Source organism: Oncorhynchus gorbuscha, linkage group LG22, assembly GCF_021184085.1.
Source record: "Oncorhynchus gorbuscha isolate QuinsamMale2020 ecotype Even-year linkage group LG22, OgorEven_v1.0, whole genome shotgun sequence".
Taxonomy (NCBI): Eukaryota; Metazoa; Chordata; class Actinopteri; order Salmoniformes; family Salmonidae; genus Oncorhynchus; species Oncorhynchus gorbuscha.
The window spans coordinates 16,252,477-16,279,821 of NC_060194.1; the positions used below are offsets into that span (position 1 = coordinate 16,252,477).

The 27,345-nt window shown below is 44.4% G+C and overlaps 1 protein-coding gene across 3 annotated transcripts in view; it reads right to left on the minus strand.

Moving 5' to 3' along the window:
* LOC124009608 (paired box protein Pax-3-like) overlaps window positions 1-27,345 on the minus strand; it is a 39,387-nt gene that overhangs the window by 2,408 nt on the left and 9,634 nt on the right. For 2 of the 3 annotated variants that reach the window (XM_046321554.1, XM_046321552.1), the window contains exons 5-8: window positions 16,605-16,804; window positions 11,954-12,119; window positions 11,492-11,715; window positions 250-522 (exon numbers count right to left, since the gene is read on the minus strand). In XM_046321554.1, coding sequence (XP_046177510.1) covers window positions 250-522; window positions 11,492-11,715; window positions 11,954-12,119; window positions 16,605-16,804 — 863 coding nt within the window. The remainder of the gene's footprint in view (window positions 1-249; window positions 523-11,491; window positions 11,716-11,953; window positions 12,120-16,604; window positions 16,805-27,345) is intronic. The other variant, XM_046321553.1, reaches the window with a different exon arrangement.

Below are 27,345 nucleotides of genomic sequence, written 5' to 3' on the forward strand. Positions count from 1 at the left end.
TGGGCTTTAATCATAGGAGACTATATACCGGTATATAGAAATGAATGGAGTTAGTATACCTCTAATGCTAATCTAATGTGTCTTTTATACAGGCATTCAAGCAGAATTTTCTTTTCAGAATAACTTACAATCAATTGCATTCAAATAAAAAAAGGGATACAAATAACTAATACACAAATACCTTTAAAAAAACATTACCAACAACCACATGACTAGAATATCATTGCACATAAAACTCCCATGACCCACCTTGCTCTGTCCATACTGTCCGTACTGGTATGAGGGATGGTGGTCCATAGCGTAGGCTGGAGAACTGTAGGTGGGAGGGCAGTAGGACTGGGAGTTGGGCAGGGTGGGCATGCTGGTCAGGCCTGGCAGACCCTCCAGGCCCCGCTGGGAGCCGTGGCAGCTGGCCGCCATACCACCCCCGGGCTCCATCCCACCAGTCAGGGGAGAGAGGGCAAAGTCACTCTGGTGGCTAGGCTGGTGGGGCACTCCTCCCGGGTTCAACAGCCCCATCACCTGGAGAGACCGAGGAGAGAGGTTAGAATGGAATGGATTGTGGTGGGATACAGTGGAATAAAGTAGAGTATCGTAGAATGTGGTAGACATGAAGAATAGAGAAGGATAACATTTAACAGAATACTTTTTCTCATACAGGTTACGCAAGTTTAATTTGTTCACAAACAAATGAATAGATACAGTTGAAGTTGGAAGTTCACATACACCTTAGCCAAATACATTTAAACTCAGTTCTTCACAATTGCCAACATTTAACCTTGGTAAAAATTCCCTGTCTTGGGTCAGTTAGGATCACCACTTTATTTTAAGAATGTGAAATGTCAAAATAATTGTAGAGAGAATTGGAGCAGTGGCTTCTTCCTTGCTGAGCGGCCTTTCAGGTTATGTCGACATAGGACTCGTTTTACTGTGGATATAGATACTTTTGTACCGGTTTCCTCCAGCATCTTCACAAGGTTGTTCTGGAATTGATTTGCACTTTTCACACCAAAGTTTGTGCATCTCTAGGAGACAGAACACGTCTCCTTCCTGAGCAGTATGACGGCTGCGTGGTCCCATGGTGTTTATACTTGCATACTATTGTTTGTACAGATGAACGTGGTGCCTTCAGGCATTTGGAAATGGCTCCGAAGGATGAACCAGACTTGTGGAGGTCTGCAATTTTTTTCTGAGGTCTTGGCTGATTTTTTTACATTTTCCCATGATGTCAAGCAAAGATGCACTGAGTTTGAAGGTAGGCCTTGAAATACATCCACAGGTACATCTCCAATTCACTCAAATGATGTCAATTAGCCTATCAGAAGCATCTGAAGCCATGACATCATTTTCTGGAATTTTCCAAGCTGCTTAAAGGCACAGTCAACTTAGTGTATGTAAACTTCTGACCCACTGGAATTGTGATACAGTGAATTATAAGTGAAATAATCTGTCTGTAAACAATTGTTGGAAAAATGACTTGTGTTATGCACATAGTATAGTTTGTTAACAAGAAACTTGTGGAGTGGTTGAAAAACGAGTTTCAATGACTCCAACCTAAGTGTATGTAAACTTCTGACTTCAACTGTAAGTACAGCCCTTACATGGCTTAATCCATGAAGACAAACATACAAATAGCACTGTATCTTTTGCACACGTAACACATGCTTTTGCTCATGCAACATTATTTTTCACACATAGCATACTTTTGTATAGCTCATGCATTGATGTCAAAAGGACATATGCATGAAAGTTCAATTTGAGCGATCGTATCACGAGTTGGAGTATGTACAGAGTCACACAGTCCATATTAGGAATGCTGACTGTGTCAAAGAGGACGAGAGGACGAGATGGAGGAAGAACAACAGGGATTGACTGGTGAACCTATTACAGCAGTAAGGTTGTGTTACTAATCCTCACCGGGCCTTAAAAAAAAGATGTCAGTTCGCATCAGAGAAAACGTCTTTCAACTCGGGAAACATTAGATGGATTTTCCAGGAATATATATATTTGTGAGGACACATTGAATTTCTGACATTCTTTGAAGGCTGTTAGAAAATACCTTAGGGTCCTGTAACAAACGGTACATCCGACTACCCATAAAAAATAAAATAATCCATACAAAAATCACGCAACGTCTTTATGAGTCTTCAACTTTACATGAATGCCTTCTCTTCATTGACAGACAACTGCAACCCTGTTGATTCTTACTGACCATGATGTAACTGGGTTCTGTTATATTATACATAGTTTCTAGAATAACCTCTCCTATCCTTCTTTCCTTTCCTATCTTCTCCTTCCTTACTCCTCTCCTCTCCTCTCCTATCCTTCTTTCCTTTCCTATCTTCTCCTTCCTTACTCCTCTCCTCTCCTCTCCTCTCCTCTCCTCTCCTCTCCTCTCCTCTCCTCTCCTCTCCTCTCCTCTCCTCTCCTCTCCTCTCCTCTCCTCTCCTCTCCTCTCCTCTCCTCTCCTCTCCTTCTTTCCTTTCCTCTCCTCTCCTGGTTGTGACCATATGAGACACATTATACTGTGTTCACCCAGACACATGGTTCCTGTTACATCATTTCCTAAGTGACAGACGGACGGGGGGAGCCCGCATCGGTTCGGGACCGCACAGTTCTGGTCCACTACACCGCTAAATAGCATTTTCAGAATTACTCTGTGGAGTTTTTACTGTATATCCTATGGAATGGAATCGAAAAGGTTGTTCATGGAGGTTATTTACTATGCTAAATTAAACATTTCCATGAAACATGTTATATTTTATAAACATAGTAAAAAGACATTCACAATACAAAAACCTATGGTAAATAACTTGTTCATTTATTTCATCGTCAGAGTCTACTAGATAAAGCAGATGGTGTGTTTAACATGAGAAAATGTATGAATGACCATTTATGTGTTTGGACAGTATACTAAAGGAGAAAAACAGACGTGAATCCTTCTTTTTCTCCCTCTCCCTCTCTCCCTTCCACCCCCACCCACTCCGTCTTCTCCCTCCTTCCTTTCTCTCTCTCCTGCTTTCTCATTTGATGCCCAAATTCACTGTGTCCTTATGGGGCCTACATGGAAAGGCCACAGGGTACGTGGGAACAAGGAGTATGATTCTTTAACACATTTCCAATAAGTATGTGTGTGTGTGTGTGTGTGTGTGTGTGTGTGTGTGTGTGTGTGTGTGTGTGTGTGTGTGTGTGTGTGTGTGTGTGTGTGTGTGTGTGTGTGTGTGTGTGTGTGTGTGTGTGTGTGTGTGTGTGTGTGTGTGTGTGTGTGTGTGTGTGTGTGTGTGTGTGTGTGTGTGTGTGTGAAGCACTTTCTGTTAGGGGTTAAGAGGTCTCCTTGGTGATACATCGTGAACAGCTGCATGAGAGTTTGTGTGTGACGAGATATCGCCAAAACGGAGGGGAAAATAGGTGGAGTTAGTGACCGTTAAAAACATACAGCAAGAGAGAGAGGGAGAAAGAGGGAGAGATAGACAGAGAGGGGGGGAGAGAGAGAAAATAGATATAAACAGGCACGAGAGTGACAAAGGTAGACAATATCATGAAAGAGTGACATATATAGAGAGAGAGAGAGCGAAAGCGAGACAATACTGTGAGAACTAAACTGAAAGAGACACTTTAAAAAGAGGCAGAGTAAATGGCAGAATGCTGAACTAATGGTGAATAATTGAAGGATAATCGTGTTGCTTCCCCACCTGGCAGCCGCACGCACACATACACACACACACACATATATGCCCGGACAGCCACACACACACACACACACACACAATATCTGTCTGAGAGTATGTAATTTACAGGAGCTCTGTCAGAGGAATCTAACCTTACGCGTCTCAGGAACATGCTGATGTGTGACTGACTACAAATGGGAAACACATGGAGGTCAACACATCCCATTCATCTTACTGTGTGTGTGTGTGTGTGTGTGTGTGTGTGTGTGTGTGTGTGTGTGTGTGTGTGTGTGTGTGTGTGTGTGTGTGTGTGTGTGTGTGTGTGTGTGCGTGCGTGCGTGCGTGCGTGCGTGCGTGCGTGCGTGCGTGCGTGCGTGCGTGCGTGCGTGCGTGCGTGCGTGCGTGCGTGTGTTTGCCTGTGCATGCCCGTGCATCTGTGTATGTTTGAGTATATGTGTGGGTTGAGGATGGGGAAATATATGGAAATTATTTTTTCTGAATGGAAAACCATGTTCACAGGGAAAAGTGTAGATAACAATACGTATAGATCCTTATTATATGTGGACATTGTACTGCCGTCATGGCGAGAGCATTTAACCCATATTTCCTCCGATTTGAGGTCAGATACGGGATTAGAGGAGAGATAACTGTATACAATCCAATTGATACGGTTATCTGATCAAAAAAAAAACCTGTGTGCATGTGTGTGTTTACATGCATGCCTGTGTGTGTTTACATGCATGCCTGTGTGTGTTTACATGCATGCCTGTGTGTGTTTACATGCATGCCTGTGTGTGTTTACATGCATGCCTGTGTGTGTCTGAGACTGTTTGCGCATGCGCACTAGGGCCGACCCCGTTTAGTCGACTGGTCGATTGTTTGGTCGATAGGCTGTTTTTCAACCAATATTTTTTTTAGTCAAGCAGTGGCAAATGATATATTAAAACAATTACGGCACAGGAGACACCTGTTTGATTCACTCCTGTCTGAGGGGACTAATCCATTGGGGAGGCCGCGGGGATGGCACTCCTGTCTGAGGGGACTAATCCATTGGGGAGGCCGCGGGGATGGCACTCCTGTCTGAGGGGACTAATCCATTGGGGAGGCCGCGGGGATGGCACTCCTGTCTGAGGGGACTAATCCATTGGGGAGGCCGCGGGGATGGCACTCCTGTCTGAGGGGACTAATCCATTGGGAGGCCGCGGGGATGGCACTCCTGTCTGAGGGGACTAATCCATTGGGGAGGCCGCGGGGATGGCACTCCTGTCTGAGGGGACTCATCCATTGGGGAGGCCGCGGGGATGGCACTCCTGTCTGAGGGGACTAATCCATTGGGGAGGCCGCGGGGATGGCACTCCTGTCTGAGGGGACTAATCCATTGGGGAGGCCGTGGGGATGGCACTCCTGTCTGAGGGGACTAATCCATTGGGGAGGCCGTGGGGATGGCACTCCTGTCTGAGGGGACTAATCCATTGGGGAGGCCGCGGGGATGGCACTCCTGTCTGAGGGGACTAATCCATTGGGGAGGCCGCGGGGATGGCACTCCTGTCTGAGGGGACTAATCCATTGGGGAGGCCGCGGGGATGGCACTCCTGTCTGAGGGGACTAATCCATTGGGGAGGCCGCGGGGATGGCACTCCTGTCTGAGGGGACTAATCCATTGGGGAGGCCGCGGGGATGGCACTCCTGTCTGAGGGGACTAATCCATTGGGGAGGCCGCGGGGATGGCACTCCTGTCTGAGGGGACTAATCCATTGGGGAGGCCGCGGGGATGGCACTCCTGTCTGAGGGAACTAATCCATTGGGGAGGCCGCGGGGATGGCACTCCTGTCTGAGGGGACTAATCCATTGGGGAGGCCGCGGGGATGGCACTCCTGTCTGAGGGGACTAATCCATTGGGGAGGCCGCGGGGATGGCACTCCTGTCTGAGGGGACTAATCCATTGGGGAGGCCGCGGGGATGGCACTCCTGTCTGAGGGGACTAATCCATTGGGGAGGCCGCGGGGATGGCACTCCTGTCTGAGGGGACTAATCCATTGGGGAGGCCGCGGGGATGGCACTCCAGTAACACCAGTCGTACATTTACCAATAATTACCATCATTTCTCATCTACAATGTTTGTTTGTTACGGTCCTTTCTGTTAATGCATTCAATATATTATTATTACAGTCTTACCCGATGTCATTGTAGAAGTGGACACGTTGTTTGCAAGAGCGCACAACTTAGGCTACAAGTTTGGGTTCATTTCATTCCATTTACGAGTTGTCAATTTATTCATTGTCTTTTGTTTGGAGCACTCCCGTCAATGCTGAGTAAGGACACGCAAGTTGATTACGCACAGAAGTAGGCCTAGGCTACCTGGCCTGCACGCAAATGTAGGCCTATAAATGTGCCCATTTGGGGATCTGATACTATTTCTGATTGGCTTAACTCACCATCACTGTGGAGCTTCTCAAAGTAGGAGAGAAAGAGTGGGAGTGAAACAGAGGTAGAGAAAAGAAAGTGGAGAAATAGACAGATCGAGAGAGGGGGAGAGAGAGAGAAAGTAGAGATAAACAGGCATGAGAGTGACAAAGGGAGACAGAAGAGAATGAAAGAATTACATATTGACAGAGGGAGAGAGAGAGAGAGAGAGAGAGAGAGAGAGAGAGAGAGAGAGAGAGAGAGAGAGAGAGAGAGAGAGAGAGAGAGAGAGAGAGAGAGAGAGAGAGAGAGAGATAGTAGTTGATACGTTTCAAGTTCCTTGCAGACAGGCCATGCATAGCCAATGTGATTCATAGGATATTTATTTTTATCAATGTTTTTATTTGTATTTTTACATTTTGGCAACGGCAATTTAAATATACATGACCAATCAAAAGTTTGGACACACCAACTCCTTCAAGGGTTTTTCTTTATTTATACTATTCTCTACATTGTAGAATAATAGTGAAGACATCGTCAAAATTATGAAATAACACATACAGAATCATGTGGTAGCCAAAAAAGTATTAAACGAATCAAAATATATTTTACAATTGAGATTCTTCAAAGAAGCCGCCCTTTGCCTTGATGACAGCTTTGCACACTCTTGGTATTGCAAAGGTCAGCTTCAGGATGGGGGTCGGGAGCAGTTTTTTTTTCCCGGTTAGGCTATATTGATCTCTGCCTCCCTCTTTAGTAATTTGTGTGTCTTCATTTTTAATTGCAGTGCTTAAAGCATCAGACCAGCTCAGAGGTCTGCATATAGTTGATTTTACTCAAACATATATGGAAAAATACACACACATACATTTTTTTTTGTCAAATCGGGTGGCTAAGATATTTTTTGTTAGGGAAAGTCCTAATGTGTCTCAGCCTATGTTTGCTTGTACGTTCACGTTCACGAGCTCCATAAGTATTTGGACAGTGAAACATTTTGTTGTTTTGGCTCTGTACTCCAGCACTTTAAAAATGACTTTGAGGTTAAAGTGCAGACTGTCAACTCTAATTTGAGGGTATCTTCATCCATATCGGGTTAACCATTTAGAAATTGCAGCACTTTTTGTACATACAGTGGGAAAAAAGTATTTAGTCAGCCACCAATTGTGCAAGTTCTCCCACTTAAAAAGATGAGAGAGGCCTGTCATTTTCATCATAGGTACACTTCAACTATGACAGACAAAATTAGAAAAAAAATCCAGAAAATCACATTGTAGGATTTTTTATGAATGTATTAGCAAATTATGGTGGAAAATAAGTATTTGGTCACCTACAAACAAGCAAGATTTCTGGCTCTCACAGACCTGTAACTTCGTATTTAAGAGGCTCCTCTGTCCTCCACTCGTTACCTGTATTAATGGCACCTGTTTGAACTTGTTATCAGTATAAAAGACACCTGTCCACAACCTCAAACAGTCACACTCCAAACTCCATTATGGCCAAGGCCAAAGAGATGTCAAAGGACACCAGAAACAAAATTGTAGACCTGCACCAGGCTGGGAAGACTGAATCTGAAATAGGTAAGCAGCTTGGTTTGAAGAAATCAACTGTGGGAGCAATTATTAGGAAATGGAAGACATACAAGACCACTGATAATCGACCTCGATCTGGGGCTCCACGCAAGATCTCACCCCGTGGGTCAAAATGATCACAAGAACGGTGAGCAAAAATCCCAGAACCACACGGGGCGAACCTAGTGAATGACCTGCAGAGAGCTGGGACCAAAGTAACAAAGCCTACCATCAGTAACACACTACGCCGCCAGGGACTCAAATCCTGCAGTGCCAGACGTGTCCCCCTGCTTAAGCCAGTACATGTCCAGGCCTGTCTGAAGTTTGCTAGAGAGCATTTGGATGATCCAGAAGAAGATTGGGAGAATGTCATATGGTCAGATGAAACCAAAATATAACTTTTTGGTAAAAACTCAACTCGTCGTGTTTGGAGGACAAAGAATGCTGAGTTGCATCCAAAGAACACCATACCTACTGTGAAGCATGGGGGTGGAAACAACATTGGGGCTGTTTTTCTGCAAAGGGACCAGGACGACTGATCCGTGTAAAGGAAAGAATGAATGGGGCCATGTATCGATTTTGAGTGAAAACCTCCTTCCATCAGCAAGGGCATTGAAGGTGAAACGTGGCTGGGTCTTTCAGCATAACAATGATCCCAAGCACACCGCCCGGGCAACGATGGAGTGGCTTCATAAGAAGCATTTCGAGGTCTTGGAGTGCTCTAGCCAGTCTACAGATCTCAACCCCATAGAAAATCTTTAGAGGGAGTTGAAAGTCTGTGTTGCCCAGCAACAGCCCCAAAACATCACTGCTCTAGAGGAGATCTGCATGGAGGAATGGGCCAAAATACCAGCAAGTGTGTAGACCTGCACCACCTTGTGAAGACTTACAGAAAACGTTTGACCTCTGTCATTGCCAACAAAGGGTATATAACAAAGTATTGAGATAAACTTTTGTTATTGACCAAATACTTATTTTCCACCATCATTTGCAAATAAATTCATAAAAAATCCTACAATGTGATTTTATGGATTTTTTTTTCTTATTTTGTCTGTCATAGTTGAAGTGTTCCTACAGGCTTCTCTCATCTTTTTAAGTGGGAGAACTTGCACAATTGGTGGCTGACTAAATACTTTTTTGCCCCACTGTAGCCCCCCCATTTTAGGGGACCAAAAGCAATAGGATAAATTCACTTATATGTGTATTATAGTAGTAAAAAGTTAAGTATTTGGTCCCGTATTCATAGCCGCAATGAGCTACATCAAGCTTGTAACTCTACAAACTTGTTGGATGCATTTGCTGTTTGTTTTGGTTGTGTTTCAGATTATTTTGTGCCCAATATAGATGAATGGTAAATCATGTACTGTGTCATTTTGGAGTCACTATTATCGTAAATAAGAATAGAATATGTTTCTAAACACGTCTACATTAATGTGGATGCTACCACGATAACGGGTAATCCTGAATGAATCGGGAATAAAGGTGAGTGAGAAAGTTAGTGGCATAAACATCATGATATTTGCGCATCTGTAACTTTCTCACCCGTCATCATTCACGATTCATTCATGGTCCATTCGTCATCCTTAATCGTGGTAGCATCCGCATTCATGTAGAAGTGTTCACCCGATATGGCTGAAAATACCTTCAAATTAAAGCCGACAGTCTACCTTTTCACCTCGCAGTCATTGTATCTTTTCAAATCCAAAGTGCTGGAGGACAGAGGCAAAACAACAACACGTGTCATTGTCCCATTACTTTTGGAGCTTCACTGTATGTGTGTCTAAGCCAGCGTGTGTATTCCTCCAGCCTTTCTCCTCTGTGATTGGAGCCCATGGCGGTTCCTGGGGGTGTCTCTGTTTCTCGGTGGTTCCGGGGATTAAGCCTCATCGGGGTGCAAAGCCTGGCCGCTTGCTGCACTGGTGAGAACAGATTCCTCTGGTATGCCCCGGATCAGCTAGCCAGACGTCTGAGACCCCACACCCCAGGGAGATATCCCACAGTGCACTGGGCCAGGCTAGACTGGTCCCCTAAACCTTCATGTTTTACTACCAACCGAAGCACTACCACTAAGAGCATAGGCCGAACTACTCATAAAATAGGGCTAACTCGGAGTGATGATGTATTCCTACACCATATAACCAAAGGGTAACCATTCACAGAGCTACAAAAAAAAACATTAATTGTTTTTTCATGGACTAAAACCTCAAATAACTTCTAAACGCACCAAGAAGTGTCATTCAGCACTGTTTAACGATCAGACAGCCCAAAAGAACGATATACTGTAACAACTCACTGGGCAAAAACTGGTTCAATCAACTAGGTTTCCACGTAATTTCAAACCAAAAATTCTGTCATTACGTTGAATCAACGTGGAAAACGGATTTGATTTGAAAAATATAATCAACGTAAAGGAAACGTAATGTTTGTTTTTTTACCCAACCAATTATTTGGTTGATTTCCCGTTGAATTGACATTAGTTGACAACCCAACCAAATGTAAATCCAAAACTAGACGTTGAACTGACGTCTGTGCTCAGTGGGAATCCACAGTATTGAGGATTCTCTGTGTAGACATTACAGAGTTTATATAGCTTTGTGTGTGCGTTTATTTGGTATGTCTAATTGTAAAGTTTTAAAGGTTTTTATCCACTCACTATAAATGTCCTAAAATGTATTAATTCGTATTTCATCTCTTTTATTATTTCAAAGTTCCATCCAGTCTGAAATGCAAATGAGCATATTCCAATATGCATTAAAAAAAACTGCAGATGAATACATGAATTAAAACAAATTAGTCAACAAAGTGAGTCATTTGCATAAATTACACACCACATTACTAAGGGATAGATTCCTTCATTCCAATCAATTAGCACACTGGAACATTTCATAATTGCAATTCAGGACGGACGCATACATTCCAGACGTGTGCGTTTGATCGTGCATGTGCACGAGTGCATGTATGCTTCCATATGCAAGCTAAGATAGCCACTCTCTAAAGGGAAAGACCCTCTCAGGGAGGCTGATGGTGAAAAACAGCTATGAGAGAGAAGCACCTTTGGCCTCCAAGCAGAGTAAAAGCAATCGAATGGATTTGTCCTCTTAGGAGAGAAGAAGGCTGACCGTTTGCGTGCGTTAAGTCGACTCTACTCAAGTGGTGGCTTGTGGCTAGTCAGCACCAGCTTGTGAAGGAACCAATGTGTTTTACTGCTGTTCTCAGTTTAAGCAGTCAATTATTGTCCATTTCCCAAATGGTTTCACGGATCACCAGGTTGTGTTGTCCTGCTGTCATTTGCTGATGAAAATGACAAGCAGACACACACACACACGCCCTCAGGGTTCCCCTTGTCACAGAAATAGGAAGAAGTGCTCTCTCTCATGGGGCGAGGACCCAGCGTGCATTGCGTGGGGCCTGGCCACCATTTGTGGCGGTTAAAAGCTCGTTTTCCGCCTGTTAGGACGGCCCCCTCACGGCGTACGGAACCCGCTATGGCCTCTAATGACTGTGTAATCGGCCATAATTGTATTTTCCGTTTTCATTTGTGTCATCTTCCATCTGCCACTCTTCCTCTTACTATCGTCCACTCTCACACTCCCTCCATCTTCTACTGTCTCCTCTCTCTTCATGAAACATTTGCATAGCACAAGTCATCCCTATTGAATGCATCTGACAAATGGTTGTCAAATCCACTCAGTCACCGAGCTAATACATCTACCGAAAGTTATCAAGAACAAACTCCCTAAACAGGGTTTAGCATTCCGATGGTATAAAATTGAAACTATGGAATCGACATGTTGCATAGCAAAACACTACTGTTTGTGCTGCTAGCTACAGTCATGACATTGAATGACTGACCTGCGGTGAGAGGCCGTTGCTAATGCTGGGGTTGACTGGGTTGGAGTGGCCAGGGGGGGGCACAAAGCTGTCTGAGTAGCCTGAGAAGCCGTGGCGTCCGGAGGACAGGCAGTAGGCCGAACTCCCGTCCTGGGTCCCCACTGAGGAGCCAAGCCCACCCTGGTGCACCGAGGTGGGGGGGAGAGGCTGAGGCCTGTGGACCGTACTGTGCTGCTCTGACACTGCTGAGAGAGAGAGAGAGAGAGAGAGAGAGAGAGAGAGAGAGAGAGAGAGAGAGAGAGAGAGAGAGAGAGAGAGAGAGAGAGAGAGAGAGAGAGAGAGAGAGAGAGAGAGAGAGAGAGAGAGAGAGAATGGATTAGGACTAGGCTATTGATCTTGAGTCAAATACATCACATCTGTAGATGACCTCTGTTGATATAGAATGAGATCACAGAGAGAAGTGGAAGGTGAAGGTGTACTCACTTTGTGAGATGGAGGTGGGAGGGTAGGGGGTGTCTGACAGCTGATATGGCTGCAAGCTCGACATGGCCGAAGGTGGGAAACCGCCGGGGATCAGGTGATTAAATGCCATTAGCTGATTGGCTCCTGCCTGTTTCCTCCACCTTGCTCTCCTGTTGCTGAACCACACCTAATAAGATAAAATGGAAGACGTGAGAATCTATTCTTGTGAAAAATAGTACATACAGTGTGTGTGTGTGTGTGTGTGTGTGTGTGTGTGTGTGTGTGTGTGTGTGTGTGTGTGTGTGTGTGTGTGTGTGTGTGTGTGTGTGTGTGTGTGTGTGTGTGTGTGTGTGTGTGTGTGTGTGTGTGTGTGTGTGTGTGTGTGTGTGTGTGTGTGTGTGTGTGTGTGTGTGTGTGTGTGTGTGTGCAATAGACATGCCTAAAGTGTGTGAGAGTATTCAATGTGTGTGTGCCCGCTAACAGTATGTGTATGTGTGTATCTGTGCTGTAGCCTCAAGCAGAACAGACAGATAGAGATCTGAACATCTGGTGCACTTTGAAACCACAGTGACATTACGTCTTTGTCTAACTCAGTCACAGGGTTTACATTGACAGAGGTCCCCAATTACATTCAGCCGTGGGACGATTTGTCCTTGAGTGGATGGTCGGGGGGGAGGGGGTGGCGGAATATACAGTTGAAGTCGGAAGTTTACATACACCTTAGCCAAATACATTTAAACTTAGTTTTTCACAATTCCTGACATTTAATCTTTAAAAAGTTCCATGTCTTTAATAAATCTTCTTAGGGCTAAGCCGCTTTTTTTCCACAAATGCCGCCTGAATTACGTGCCCAAAGTAAACTGCCTGCTGCTCAGGCCCTGAAGCCAGGATATGCATATAATTGGTACCATTGGAAATAAAACACTTTGAAGTTTGTAGAAATGTTTAAATCATGTAGGAGAATATAACACAATAGATATGGTAGGAGAATATAACACAATAGATATGGTAGGAGAATATAACACAATAGATATGGTAGGAGAATATAACACAATAGATATGGTAGGAGAATATAACACAATAGATATGGTAGGAGAATATAACACAATAGATATGGTAGGAGAATATAACACAATAGATATGGTAGGAGAATATAACACAATAGATATGGTAGGAGAATATAACACAATAGATATGGTAGGAGAATATAACACAATAGATATGGTAGGAGAATATAACACAATAGATATGGTAGGAGAATATAACACAATAGATATGGTAGGAGAATATAACACAATAGATATGGTAGGAGAATATAACACAATAGATATGGTAGGAGAATATAACACAATAGATATGGTAGGAGAATATAACACAATAGATATGGTAGGAGAATATAACACAATAGATATGGTAGGAGAATATAACACAATAGATATGGTAGGAGAATATAACACAATAGATATGGTAGGAGAAAATCCAAAGAAAAACAAACCCGCATTTTTCTTTTAAGAGAGACCATGCGCTTACAATGGCAAGTTTAAGGACATACTCAATTTTAGATCCCAGGATGCAATTGATATGGCTTCCACATGGTGTCTGCAGTGTATGTTCAAAGTTTCAGACTTGTAAATTACAAAACTAATAACAATTATCAGTTTTTGTACAGGGATACAGTCTTGTTTGCCCACGCCATGAAGACAAGACACACGGGCTAAAATCGGTTTCCTATTGAACATACTTCTTTCTGTAAGAAATATTATAGTTTGATTACATTTTAGGGTATCTGATGAGTAAATAGAAACATATTTTGACTTGTTGAAACAAAGTTTAGGTGTAGATTTTCGTATTCCTTTCTCTGCATACTGAACGAGTGGATTACTCAATTCGATGGCGCCAAACTAAACAGACTTTTTGGGTTATAAAGAAGGATTTATCTAACAAAACGACACTAAGTTTTATAGCTGGGACCCTTTAGATGACAAATCAAAGGACGATTTTCAAAAAGTAAGTGACTATTTAATCGCTATTTGTGAATTTATTCAACCTGTGCCGGTGGAAAAATATTTTGTGGGGCGCCGTCCTCAAACAATCACATGGAATGCTTTCGCTGTAAAGCCTACTGTAAATCGGACAGTGCAGTTAGAGACACTTGTATGTAGCTAAATGTTTAATATCCATAATTTGTATGATTATTTTTTTGAATTCCGCATCCTACAGTTTCACCGGAAGTTGTCCCGCCAGCGGGGACGCCTAGCCCCCTAAGCCATTTTGCCACAACTTTGGAAGTATGCTTGGGGTCATTGTCTATTTGGAAGACCCATTTGCGACCAAGCTTTAACTTCCTGACTGATGTCTTGAGATGTTGCTTCAGTATATCCACATAATTTGACATCCTCATGATGCCATCTATTTTGTGAAGTGCAACAGTCCCTCCTACAGCAAAGCACCCCCACAACATGATGGTGCCACTACCCCCGTGCTTCACGGCTGGGATGGTGTTCTTAGGCTTGCAAGCAAGCCCCTTTTACCTCCAAACATAAGGATGGTCATTATGTCCAAACAGTTCTATTTTTGTTTCATCAGACCAGAGGACATTTCTCCAAAAAGTACCATCTTTGTCCCCATGTGCAGTTGCAAACCGTAGTCTGGCTTTTTAATGGCGGTTTTGGAGCACGGGCTTCTTCCTTGCTGAGCGGCCTTTCAGGCTATGTCGATATAGGACTCGTTTTACTGTGGATATAGATACTTTTGTACCTGTTTCCTCCAGCATCTTCACAAAGTCCTTTGCTGTTGTTCTGGGATTGATTTGCACCTTTCGCACCAAAGTAAGTTCATCTCTAGGAGACAGAAGGCGTCTCCTTCCTGAGGGGTATGACGGCTGCGTCGTCCCAAGGTATTTATACATGCGTACTATTGTTTGCACAGATGAACGTGGTACCTTCAGGCATTTGGAAATTGCTCCCAAGGATGAAACAGACTTGTGGAGGTCTGCAATTTTTTCTGAGGTCTTGGCTGATTTATTTTTAATTTCCCATGGTGTCAAGCAAAGAGGCACTGAGTTTGAAGGTAGGCCTTGAAATACATCCACAGGTACACCTCCTATTGACTCAAATGAAGTCAATTAGCCTATCAGAAGCTTCTTATGCCATGACATAATTTTCAAGAATTTTCCAAGCTGTTTAAAGGCACAGTCAACTTAGTGTATGTAAACTTCTGACCCACTGGAATTGTCATACAATGAATTGTAAATGAAATAATATGTCTGTAAACAATTGTTGGAAAAATGACTTGTGTTATGCACAAAGTAGATTTGCCAAAACTATAGTTTGTTAACAAGAAATTTGTGGAGTGGTTTAAAAACGAGTTTCAATGACTCCAACCTAAGTGTATGTAAACTTCCGACTTCAACTGTAAGTACAGCCTGTACATGGCTTAATCCATGAAGACAATGCACTTTGTGTCATGCACAAAGTAGATGTCCTAAACGACTTGCCAAAACTATAGTTTGTTAACAATACATTTGTGGAGTGGTTGAAAAACAAGTTTTAAACTTCAACTGTACTTAGAAATGATTTGAACACTGCAAATTGACGTCTAGAATCCCAAACAGTTTTTGACAAAAACAAAATCATTTCAAATCTGGATCCCACTTGGATACGATGACATACAGTATGCCTCTCTATTTATGCGTGGGGATATTGGGGAACAGACTCCAATTATAATCACTTTGAGCTGATTTCCTGGGGATTTTACAGTCTTTTATGTCCAACACTGAAAATGATATACAAATGTAAATATATTCTTTGTATTTTTTTGTTTTGAACACTTGGGGGCCTAATTAAAATCTCCAGCCCATGGGTCGCCTGTTGGGGAATCCTGACAAACCCATAAACCAATGAAATCACTTTAATGGCTTAATAAAGAATCTCTAATTCTGGCATCTTTTTTAGTTGCTTTTAATAGATATCTTTTTACAAAAGATGTCAAAAAAGGAAACTTATATCTGAGAATACAGTGAGGCCTGTGTGTGTGTGTGTGTGTGTGTGTGTGTGTGTGTGTGTGTGTGTGTGTGTGTGTGTGTGTGTGTGTGTGTGTGTGTGTGTGTGTGTGTGTGTGTGTGTGTGTGTGTGTGTGTGTGTGTGTGTGTGTGTGTGTGTGTGTGTGTGTACAGCTGACATGTGACTGATGTCTGGAGGGGGTGAATGGCACCATGCCAGGCCAGTTTAACACCCATATTGCACATATCCCCAGGAATCTCCAGCCCAGCAGATCACAGAGCAGTCGCAGACCAGATTGGGCCCCTGGGACTGTGGACAAAGACCTCCAGAATGTGTGTGTGTATGGGGCGGCAGGGGTTAAAGACATCCCAATACAACTGGTGTGTGTGTGTGTGTGTGTGTGTGTGTGTGTGTGTGTGTGTGTGTGTGTGTGTGTGTGTGTGTGTGTGTGTGTGTGTGTGTGTGTGTGTGTGTGTGTGTGTGTGTGTGTGTGTGTGTGTGTGTGTGTGTGTGTGTGTGTGTGTGTGTGTGTGTGTGTGTGTGCGTGTGTGTGTGTGTGCATCTAAGCATGCATGCCTGCCTGCCATGTGTGTGTATGTGCTTGCCAATGTTTGTGTACTTCTGTGTGTATGTCTGCATTCTTGTCTGTGTGTGTATTGGTCTTCACTAACCTGAACTCTGGCTTCTGTGAGTTTGGCCCTCTGAGCTAACTCTTCTCTGGTGTATATATCAGGGTAGTGTGTTCGTTCAAAGGCTCTCTCCAGCTCCTCCAGCTGCTCGGCTGAGAAGGTGGTCCTACTGCGACGCTGTTTCCTCTTTAGTGGCAGGCCCGGCTCTGAGTCCACGTCCGAACCCTCGTCTGAGTGGCTGGCTGCAAACACATAACAGATAATGGTTATTCTGATTGGCCGGTTAGAAAAACTAAACAGGAAAGCTGTTATTTTGAATGGAGGAGGGGAGCAACAAAATGTATTTCTTAGACTTGGAATGTAAAGTAAACCCTTGACCTTTATTAGAGAGACACACAGAAGCAACAGGTGTCAAAGACTTGGGATAAATCCTGTAATGTAATGACTAGGGCCCATAGTATGACCTGGGTAGCTCCTGCGGTCAGGGAATAATATATCTAGTTCTCGCCCACTATGATGTGACCTTAGGGCTTTCACAGGGTGGGATCACTTTAAATTGATCCTCAACACCCCCTTCTAAACTCCACACAGGCCCCAGTGGATCCTAAGGTGATCAAAAGAGAGCCCAGAGAGACCAGTAGTTCGTTTAAACATGGATTAAAGGAGTCGTATACCTGTTGGGCAGAGTAGGATATCACCATTTTGTCTGAAAATTTAATTCCAGACTGTGTCTTTCATCTGTTTGCTCAGTTGAGGGCTGCTGGACAGCGGGACAGAGAGACAGAAGGGACAGAAGGACAGCAGAATATAGAGAAAGACATATGGACAGAGAGACAGAGGGACAGAGGGACAGAAGAATATAGAGAAAGACAGATGGACAGAGAGACAGAGGGACAGAGGGACAGGAGAATATAGACAAAGAAAGATGGACAAAGAGACAGAAGGACAGAGAGACAGAAGAGACAGAAGGACAGAAGAATATAGAGAAAGACAGATGGACAGAGAGACAGAGGGACAGAGGGACAGGAGAATATAGAGACAGACGGACGGACAGAGGGACAGACAGACAGACAGACAGACAGACAGACAGACAGACAGACAGACAGACAGACAGACAGACAGACAGACAGACAGACAGACAGACAGACAGACAGACAGACAGACAGACAGACAGACAGACAGACAGACAGACAGACAGACAGACAGACAGACAGACAGACAGACAGACAGACAGACAGACAGACAGACAGATGGAGGGATATAGAAACAGACAGACAGAGGGACAAAGGGATATAGAGACAGACAGACAGATAGAGGGATATAGAAACAGACAGACAGATAGAGGGATATAGAGACAGACAGACAGATAGAGGGATATAGAGGCAGACAGACAGATAGAGGGATATAGAAACAGACAGACAGAGGGATATAGAGGCAGACAGACAGAGGGACAGAGGGATATAGAGGCAGACAGACAGAGAGACGTAGAGGGCTTTTAAGGCCTAATTCAGCAGAAGAGTGGTGAATGAAGGCTTGAGGCTGGGAGACTGAAGGACTAAAGCAGCGTATGGGGGAGGCTAGCTGTCTATTAAATAATGATTAGGGTCCTCAAACTAGCGTGACAGCCACCCATTGTCCACCATTACGTGTCTGCAATGCACTCGTCACACACACACACACACACATAAACGTATACACACACACACACGCATCTGTCTGCTGTGTCTAGAACCTCTGATTTCACGCGTTGCTTTTTCTCTATAACAATGTTTCCAACGCAGATGGCTACAGACAGAAAGGGTTAAATTCCATTCCCTTGAGCTCTTTGCCTGAGGGACCTTCTAATCATGAAGTCTGACAGAAGGTGGGACAGAGCTTTAAATAGGGGTCTGTCTGAGTCTGTGCTCGTATGTCTCATAGACCCAAACATCCACCTAAAAGCAGAGGCAAATCCAGTTATATTGTAATAATAGTATTACCCATACCAAGACCACCTCATGTCTCTCTGTGAGGCATCAGAGAGGAGGAAAGAGCTGGAGAGAAAGAGAGAGAATATGGTGTGGATGCATGGTTAATGGAGGTAACCTCTCCTCTACGCTTCTCCTCTCTTCAGCTCTCTCTTTCTCCTCCCTCTCTTCAGCTCTCCCTCTCTCCTCGCTCTCTCCTCTCCTCTCCAGATTTAGGTTTAATTAAAAGTAGAGAGCCAGGCAGGCAGGGGAGCGGGGCTCCCGTCTCTCCCGTCTCCTCAGTGCCATTCTCTGGAGCCGAACAGGAAATGCTTGTGCTGGTTGCCAGTGAGAGCCCATCCAGGCATTACACAGGGATTTGAGCTCTGGGAATTCTGCTGTGGCTCTGGAGCGCCGAAACAAGATTCCAACGCAGGGAAGAGCTCTTTATTAGATTCAGACCAGGGGCACCGGACAGAGCATTGAGAGCAGAGAGACTCATGGGAGATTTGTTGGACGTGAAGAGTAAATATCCATCAGGGCAGAAAGTTTTGAGCCATGATTTGGAATACTGGTCTGGCTGGGATGTTTGTGTTACTTTGACAGCAATGTTGAGGAGAGGTATGTACACAGCATCAACCCTAACTGAAAAAACTGATCAAGTATAGTAAATCATTTTTTTCTGCAGTGAATTTTACATGAATTCTATTGGGATGCTATTATGTCCTAAACTATCAAATAGTCTCAAATTCTGCCCCCAAATTATTCTGCCCCAAAAGCAACTATACTTGTTACTCAAAACATTCACAAAACAAGAAACGGATTCATTAAGCGATAAACAAGATAAAAACCAGGCAAACCAATACACAAATACACACATCATGGTCATTGCCATTTAAAGGATCGAAGAAAGAGAGAAAATGTGACAGAAAGAGAGCTGAAAACAAGCTGAGAAGAGCGAAGAGAAAAGAAGAAGACCAAAAGAAAGCTGAAAATTAGCTAAGAAGAGAGAAAAGCTCCCCAGCAGCACTGTATCATGTTAACTGCAGGGTGGGGGTGCACTCCTCTCTCTCTCTCTCTCTCTCTCTCTCTCTCTCTCTCTCTCTCTCTCTCTCTCTCTCTCTCTCTCTCTCTCTCTCTCTCTCTCTCTCTCTCTCTCTCTCTCTCATTAGTAACTACCGCGAAAACACTCCATCACGGCCTCTACTTTAATGAAAAATGACAGTGTTACTTTTGTCATCCTTTTGGCCCTCTTTCTCTCTCTTTCTCTCCGTCTCGTTCTCTCCATCTCTTTCTCTCCGTCTCTTTCTCTCCATCTCTTTCTCTCAATCTCTCTCTTTGGGAGTGTTATGGCCCGGGTTCCTTTGTATGGCGGAGGGGAAAGGCCTGTGGCAGGGCTCTATTGGGCTGATTTCCACGCTCCATCTGTAGAATCCATCAGGGCTGCCCCGGCCCGCATTCAGGGCCCTGTCACCTGCCCAGCAGGGGAGTGAGGGAATGGGGGTCTGGATGGGTGAGCGAGGCAAGGGGGGTTGTGGGGGCACAAAGAGGGCCAGAGAGGGGCCACTGGGGCTGTAGAGGGGCACAGCAGGGGAGCACCCCCCCCCCCCCCCACCCCAATCCCTCCCACCTTCCATCTATAGCCAGAGGGGCATGGGGGTTGGTGGGGGCATGGGGGTTGTGGAGTTGAGAAGATGAGGGGGTGGGGGTAACTGATGGGAGCTGAATGCACCTGGAGAAGATAGACAGAGGTGAAGGGGTGCTACGGAGGGAACGAGAGAGAGAGAGAGAGAGAGAGAGAGAGAGAGAGAGAGAGAGAGAGAGAGAGAGAGAGAGAGAGAGAGAGAGAGAGAGAGAGAGAGAGAGAGAGAGAAGAATAAGAAGTACAAGTGGGGTTGCTCTCTATTCTGCTCCGCTCATTGTTAAAACTGTCCCTTCCACCACGTCCATTTCCATTACTCCACTTCCCTCTTCCTCCCGCCACAACCGCCCACGTTTGAGTTTGAGAATACCAACCACGTTCCGATGCCCGTGAAGGATCACAACGAAAGGGCGACATTGACGCAAACGCAGGAACCTAGAGCAACAGGGTTCCCACACATTCCCATCAACAAACAGGAGAAGAGGATACTGAACACACAAGGGGACCTCCTCACTTCAACACTCAAATCAAATTTTACCCTGGAGCTAGGATGCTGAAAATACAAAATACTCCACAGTTTGGCTGTGCCTCTGACAGTAATCTAAATTAACGCAAAAATTGATTATTTTCCCTGAGGAGGAAATTGGTTTTGCTGCTGAATTATCCACTAAAATAGACATTTAAACAAAGCAGGACCAGGACGTGTAAGGCCAGTAGATAAAGGATACATTGAATAGGGTTGACAGAGCGACACAGTAAGGATAGATGGATATGTAGATTTCAACAGGTACATAGTTTGTGTTAGACAGTGCTTCCCTCTCGAGCACGAAACACACCGAGAATCTCACTGCCAATAGATACTTATCACAGTGGGAGGCCATTCCTTCTTTTGCTAGAACAAAAGCGGTAACTGCTGGGTGCCAAACCAGTGGCGACGAACCTGACATTTCTACTTTTAGAATCGCAATGCACGTCAGTAGCCAACAACTTGACTTTGAGCCAATCAGAGAGCACGAATCCCCACGTGGGGGGAGCCAACAGGAGTGACAACAAAAAAAAAAAATAGGGGGGGCATGAGCCAGTCACAATTAATATGCAATTTAGGCTATGGGATGGGAGCTAGCTAAGTGTACAGATGCAATGCACACAACACTAAATACTTCCTCCAAACTATCTAACCACTGTAGCTAATATTTACATTATCATTAAATCACAATGGATTCGTTTCCATGAAAAAATGCCTGTGTTAGCTGCCGAGTTAGCGCAGTGTCCTTAGCGAACTAGCTAGGTTGTGCCAGCTAGCGAATATGCTAACATTAGCTAGATATTTCAACAAGTGTCTATGGTCTGGCACTGGCAGTATGGGATTATGTATTCAATTGTTTCTTCGTCATCTTGCTAGGTAGTTATCTACCTGTGGCCGTCAAGTGCTTTCTACAAAATAGCAACATTAGCAAAGCTATCTAGCTTGTTAACATTGGAATCTAGACCATGAACTAAGCAACACATACGGACATGCATTGCCAAACAACGGTACTGCCACATTCTGGATTGGAGTGTTTTAACAAGGCTGAGTGGCTGACGACTTCTAGGTCTTTGCTGTGTGAACACAAAAGGGATTGACTGCCGACAGTGTTCAGAGGTGCTGAGTGCTGTCGGCAGGCAAACGTTTGACAATCCTACCGGTGTGTCTGAGATTTGAAATAATTACAGTGTCTTAGATTGATGCATTGAGCTCTTTTTGGTTATAAAGCCCCCTTGCATAATCTTCCACCGTACCTTACTGAATTGTTAACCTTCAGACGTATAAGTTACCAGACCTGGACTCAGGGCTTTTTATTTCCCACCTCTCATGAGGAATCCTCTCCAAAAATCCTTCAAGTTGGTGGAGTTGGTGCCTTTATGCGGGCAATTCAGGCGGATGTCAGAGGTCCTTTTTACTGAAGAATATGTTTGTTTCATATCATTGTGTTTTGCTTTTCGAGCTTTGTGTTTGCTTTTCGTGTATTGTGCAATGAATGCGTATGTAGATACAGTTGAAGTCGGAAGTTTGCATACACTTATGTTGGAGTCATTAAAACTTGTTTTTCAACCACTCCACAAATGTATTGTTAACAAACTATAGTTTTGGAAAGTTGGTTAGGACATCTACTTTGTGCTTAACACAAGTCATTTTTCCAACAATTGTTTACAGACATGTTATTTCACTTATAATTCACTGTATCACAATTCCAGTGGGTCAGAAGTTTACATACACTAAGTTGACTGTGCCTTTAAACAGCTTGGAAAATTCCAGAAAATGATGTCATGGCTTCTGAAACTTCTGATAGGCTAATTGACATAATTTGAGTCAATTAGAGGTGTACCTGTGGATGTATTTCAAGGCCTACCTTCAAACTCGGTGCCTCTTTGCTTGACATCATGGGAAAATCAAAAGAAATCAGCCAAGACCTCCAAAAAATTGTAGACCTCCACAAGTCTGGTTCATCCTGGGAGCAATTTCCAAACACCTGAAGGTACATCATTCATCTGTACAAACAATAGTGCGCAAGTATAAACACCATGGGCCATCATACCACTCAGGAAGGAGACGCATTCTGTCTCATAGAGATGAACATACTTTGGTGTGAAAAGTGCAAATCAATCCCAGAACAACAGCAAAGGACCTTGTGAAGATGCTGGAGGAAACAGGTACAAAAGTATCTATATCCACAGTAAAATGAGTCCAATATCGACATAACCTGAAAGGCAGCTCAGCAAGGAAGGAGCCACTGCTCCAAAACCGCCATATAAAAGCCAGACTACGGTTTGCAACTGCACATGGGGACAAAGATTGTACTTTTTGGAGAAATGTCCTCTGGTCTGATGAAACAAAAATAGATCTGTTTGGCCATAATGACCATCCTTATGTTTGGAGGTAAAAGGGGGAGGCTTGCAAGCCAAAGAACACCATCCCAACCGTGAAGCACGGGGGTGGCAGCATCATGTTGTGGGGGTGCTTTTCTGCAAGAGGGACTGGTGCACTTCACAAAATAGATGGCTTCATAAAGACGGGAAATTATGTGGATATATTGAAGCAACATCTCGACATCAGTCAGAAAGTTAAAGCTTGGTCGCAAATGGGTCTTCCAAATGAACAATGACCACAAACATACTTCCAAGTTGGCTTGTTGCCAAGTTGGCAAAATGGCTTAAGGACAACAAAGTTAAGGTATTGGAGTGGCCATCACAAAGCCTGACCTCAGCTCTGTCAGGAGGAATGGGCCAAAATGCACCCAACTTATTGTGGGAAGCTGGTGGAAGGCTACCCGAAATGTTTGATCCAAGTTAAACAATTTAAAGGCAATGCTACCAAATACTAATTGAGTGTATGTAAACTTCTGAAAGCTGAAATAAATCATTATGCCTACTATTATCCTGACATTTCACATTCTTAAAATAAAGTGGTGATCCTAACTGACCTAAGACAGGGAATATTTACTAGGATTAAATGTCAGGAATTGTGAAAAACAGAGTTTAAATGTATTTGGCTAAGGTGTATATAAACTTCAGACTTCAACTGTATGTATAGTGTAATTGTGTATTGATGTGTATACAGGGCTCATCTGTGAAAGATACCGTGGTCTCAGCATGACTCTCTTCTTAAATAAAGGTTTTTAAAAAGTCGTATAAAAATGTATATGCCGTTTACACAGAAACCCGCGCTAACACATGCAGACACGCCCACAACGATTTACAGAGGACTGACATTGCCAAAAGCACACACACAAACCTTAACTAAACTAAATGGTTTATGGATCCAGGAAGCAGACAGGCATGGCACACACACAGAGATGCGAACCGTCAGACTGTCGCTGTCCATTACAATCACCTCTAGCAGAACAGTATTTAACAGTAGAGAAAAACCTCCACACAGACCAGACCTCAAATAGGGACTGACTGGGCTTGTTGACTGTGTCGAGTCCAGTGGCCAAGACACACCCTGGCAAGCATTCCCTCTTCACCCTACTCTGAGATGTTAACACGAGGAGACACATATTACACACACATAGTGGCTGACACACACATACACACACACAGAGTCACGACTCGCCAATACACACACACACACACAAACAAACACAACAAACACAGACACACCGGTACAAAGAGTTGCCAATACACACACACACACACAGTCACCAATACACACGCTCTGATTTTGCAATCTCAGAATAAAGATGTAGAAAGAGAGGGAGAGAGGAAGAAAAAGAGGCAGATTGAAGGAGACTGATGGAGAAAGAGATTAGAGAAAGAGCCAGAAGGACTGAGCCGGATAGAAGGAGAGAGAGAAAGAGCCAGAAAGAGCCAGAAGGACTGAGCCGGATAGAAGGAGAGAGAGAATCCAGAAAGAGCCAGAAGGACTGAGCCGGATAGAAGGAGAGAGAGAATCCAGAAAGAGACAGAAGGACTGAGCCGGATAGAAGGAGAGAGAGAATCCAGAAAGAGCCAGAAGGACTGAGCCGGATAGAAGAGAATCCAGAAAGAGAATCCAGAAAGAGACAGAAGGACTGAGCCGGATAGAAGGAGAGAGAGAATCCAGAAAGAGCCAGAAGGACTGAGCCGGATAGAAGGAGAGAGAGAATCCAGAAAGAGACGGAAGGACTGAGCCGGATAGAAGGAGAGAGAGAATCCAGAAAGAGCCAGAAGGACTGAGCCGGATAGAAGGAGAGCCAGAAGGACTGAGCCGGATAGAAGGAGAGAGAGAATCCAGAAAGAGACGGAAGGACTGAGCCGGATAGAAGGAGAGAGAGAATCCAGAAAGAGCCAGAAGGACTGAGCCGGATAGAAGGAGAGAGAGAATCCAGAAAGAGACAGAAAGCAACAGAGAAAGAGAGATACAGTAGGTATAAATAGAGAGAAAGGGTTTAGAGAGAGGGCCATATGGGGCTGTTTATGACGGGGCTGGTCGTAGGCCCTTCCTCTAGGGGCTCTTAATAGAGAGCGTAATTGAGATGCTGACATGTGTTTCCCTGCACCCAAAACAAAAGGCAGAAGAGACAAATTAACTAGTTATTTGCACAGGGAAGTAGATCTGGCCCTTTCAGAGAGCAGGACTGGATGGCCGACTCACTGAATAAAACAGTACATCATCGCCATGGAGGCGTGACAAGGAAAAGCTAGGGCTAGACCCAGCAGATGCACACAGGGTATAATGGTTAACTGACAGCTTATGGCCCCAGCTGGAGTTAACAGTGTGGTGAGAAAAGGAGGAGAAAGAGGGGAGGATGGGGAGGAAGAGGGGAGTGGGGCCTGGCTCTCACTTGACTTGCTAAGGAGCCCCCAGGAGTCTGTTGCAGCTGCCTGGGAATGAGGGAGGAAGGGACGAAGGAGGAGGGATGGAGCAGGGATGGAGGGCGAGAGAGCAAGAGAGAGAGAGAGAGAGATTGGAGAGCGGGCTGCGGAGATCACACACAAAGAGAGTCAGCTGTATGACGTTAAAAAGATGTATCACTCTCTGGTGTAGCTGAAGTGGCAAAAAGCCCCAAACGGCCCTGTGCAGGGCATTATGTGGACCCAGTGTGGGGCATCTTATTATTTAGTTCCAGTGGGGTGGAGTGAGGTGACAGTTTCACGGTGGCATTGCCACCTCCAAAGAAGGGACAAAGCAGTGGCACAGTACCCATGCAGGGCCACATGAACAGGCCAGTCTGCCACACGCTCCCCCCCCAGCACCGACCCACCCTGGCCCAGCCGCCCAAGCCACCCGCTCCCCAGGTGCATAATGGGCCTAGTGGGCCTACTCTCATAGTCTCACACCAAGCAACCACCAGCATCATTCCAATTCCCTTTAGCTTTACACATCCAATAATATCAGAAAAACCTACAAGATTCCTATAATATTGGATGACTATGTAATATGTTCTATAGCCCAGAGAAATAGAGCGGGAGTCCATTAGCTGTCATGGTGAACTAAACATTATTTTAACCTTCTCTTCCTGACGTGGAGATAGTTTTAACAGGCAGTGACCCTAAGTCGCCCTCTGACCCTGCCAAACTACACCCCCATGTACTGTCATAAAGGGGAGGGGGCAGGAGAGGAGTGGAGGTGGGCTGCTGACCCCTTTACAGGCCAACATAACCCCTCCACAAAAAACTTCATAGGCAGTGAACGGCCAGAGTTCAACCACCGTGGCATTCCTCAGTTTCTCTTCTTTTCCATAACACATTCTCTAGGCTGTGACGTGTCTTTCTTTCTGTTTCTCCTTTTACTGGTTAGTCAGTCTGTCCTGGTTTCTTTATCTTAAAGTTCGGATATTTATTTGAAATTTTTTAGGCATATCTCATCGTGCTTGGATAATGTTCGCGTCTAATCGAGATGCACCAAGACGCGAAAACAAAAGCAGACTTTTTTGTTGTTGTTGCTCTTTTCCGTGAGAAAACACGACTAAAAAGAGCTATGAAATGACTCTGCCGTGTCCATTCCATTCTGCGCCGAACTAAACCGCTCTTAAAAAAATAATAGAAGCAAGGCTAAACCAAGTTAAGTGATTGACAACGCTGTCTGGCTTTACTCAATTAACTATCTCATTGTATCGAAACCTTTTTTTGCCAGAACTCCCCCCCCCCCGACCTCATTCTCTCCGAACTCCTTTATCCTCCACCATCACAGAGTTTTGCTTAGCTAATACTTCCAAGGAAATAGAGCGTTCTCCTTGACCTTCTATTGGTCACTCTTCTCTTTCTCTCTTCTTCTCTCTTTCTCTTTCAGCCACTTCAAACTGTCTCTCTGGGCAGTGGGGAGAATGTGACGGGAGTCCATCAGCGACGAGGGGCAGGCCCAGGGCAGGACCCCACTCCCTCACTTCAAAGTTGGCCTGCATTCATTAATTGTCCTTTGAATTAATATCACAGTCCTCACAATGCGGGTGCCAGCACAGAAAGAGGATTTAATGAAGCATAGAGTCTGTATTCACTTGCAGATAAACCAGTGTGGATTTTCTTGAGAGAGAGTCTTGAGAGTGATGCTTTGACATAGGCTGAAGTAAATGTGGTGTGTATAGCCAGGGTGAGAGGAGATAAATAAGGGAGTGAATAGGGAGGGGGATGCTTTTCAATGCACCGCTAACATACACAACATGAGCAAAAGTATGTGGACACCTGCTCGTTGAACATCTCATTCCAAAATCATGGGCATTAACATGGAGTTGGTCTC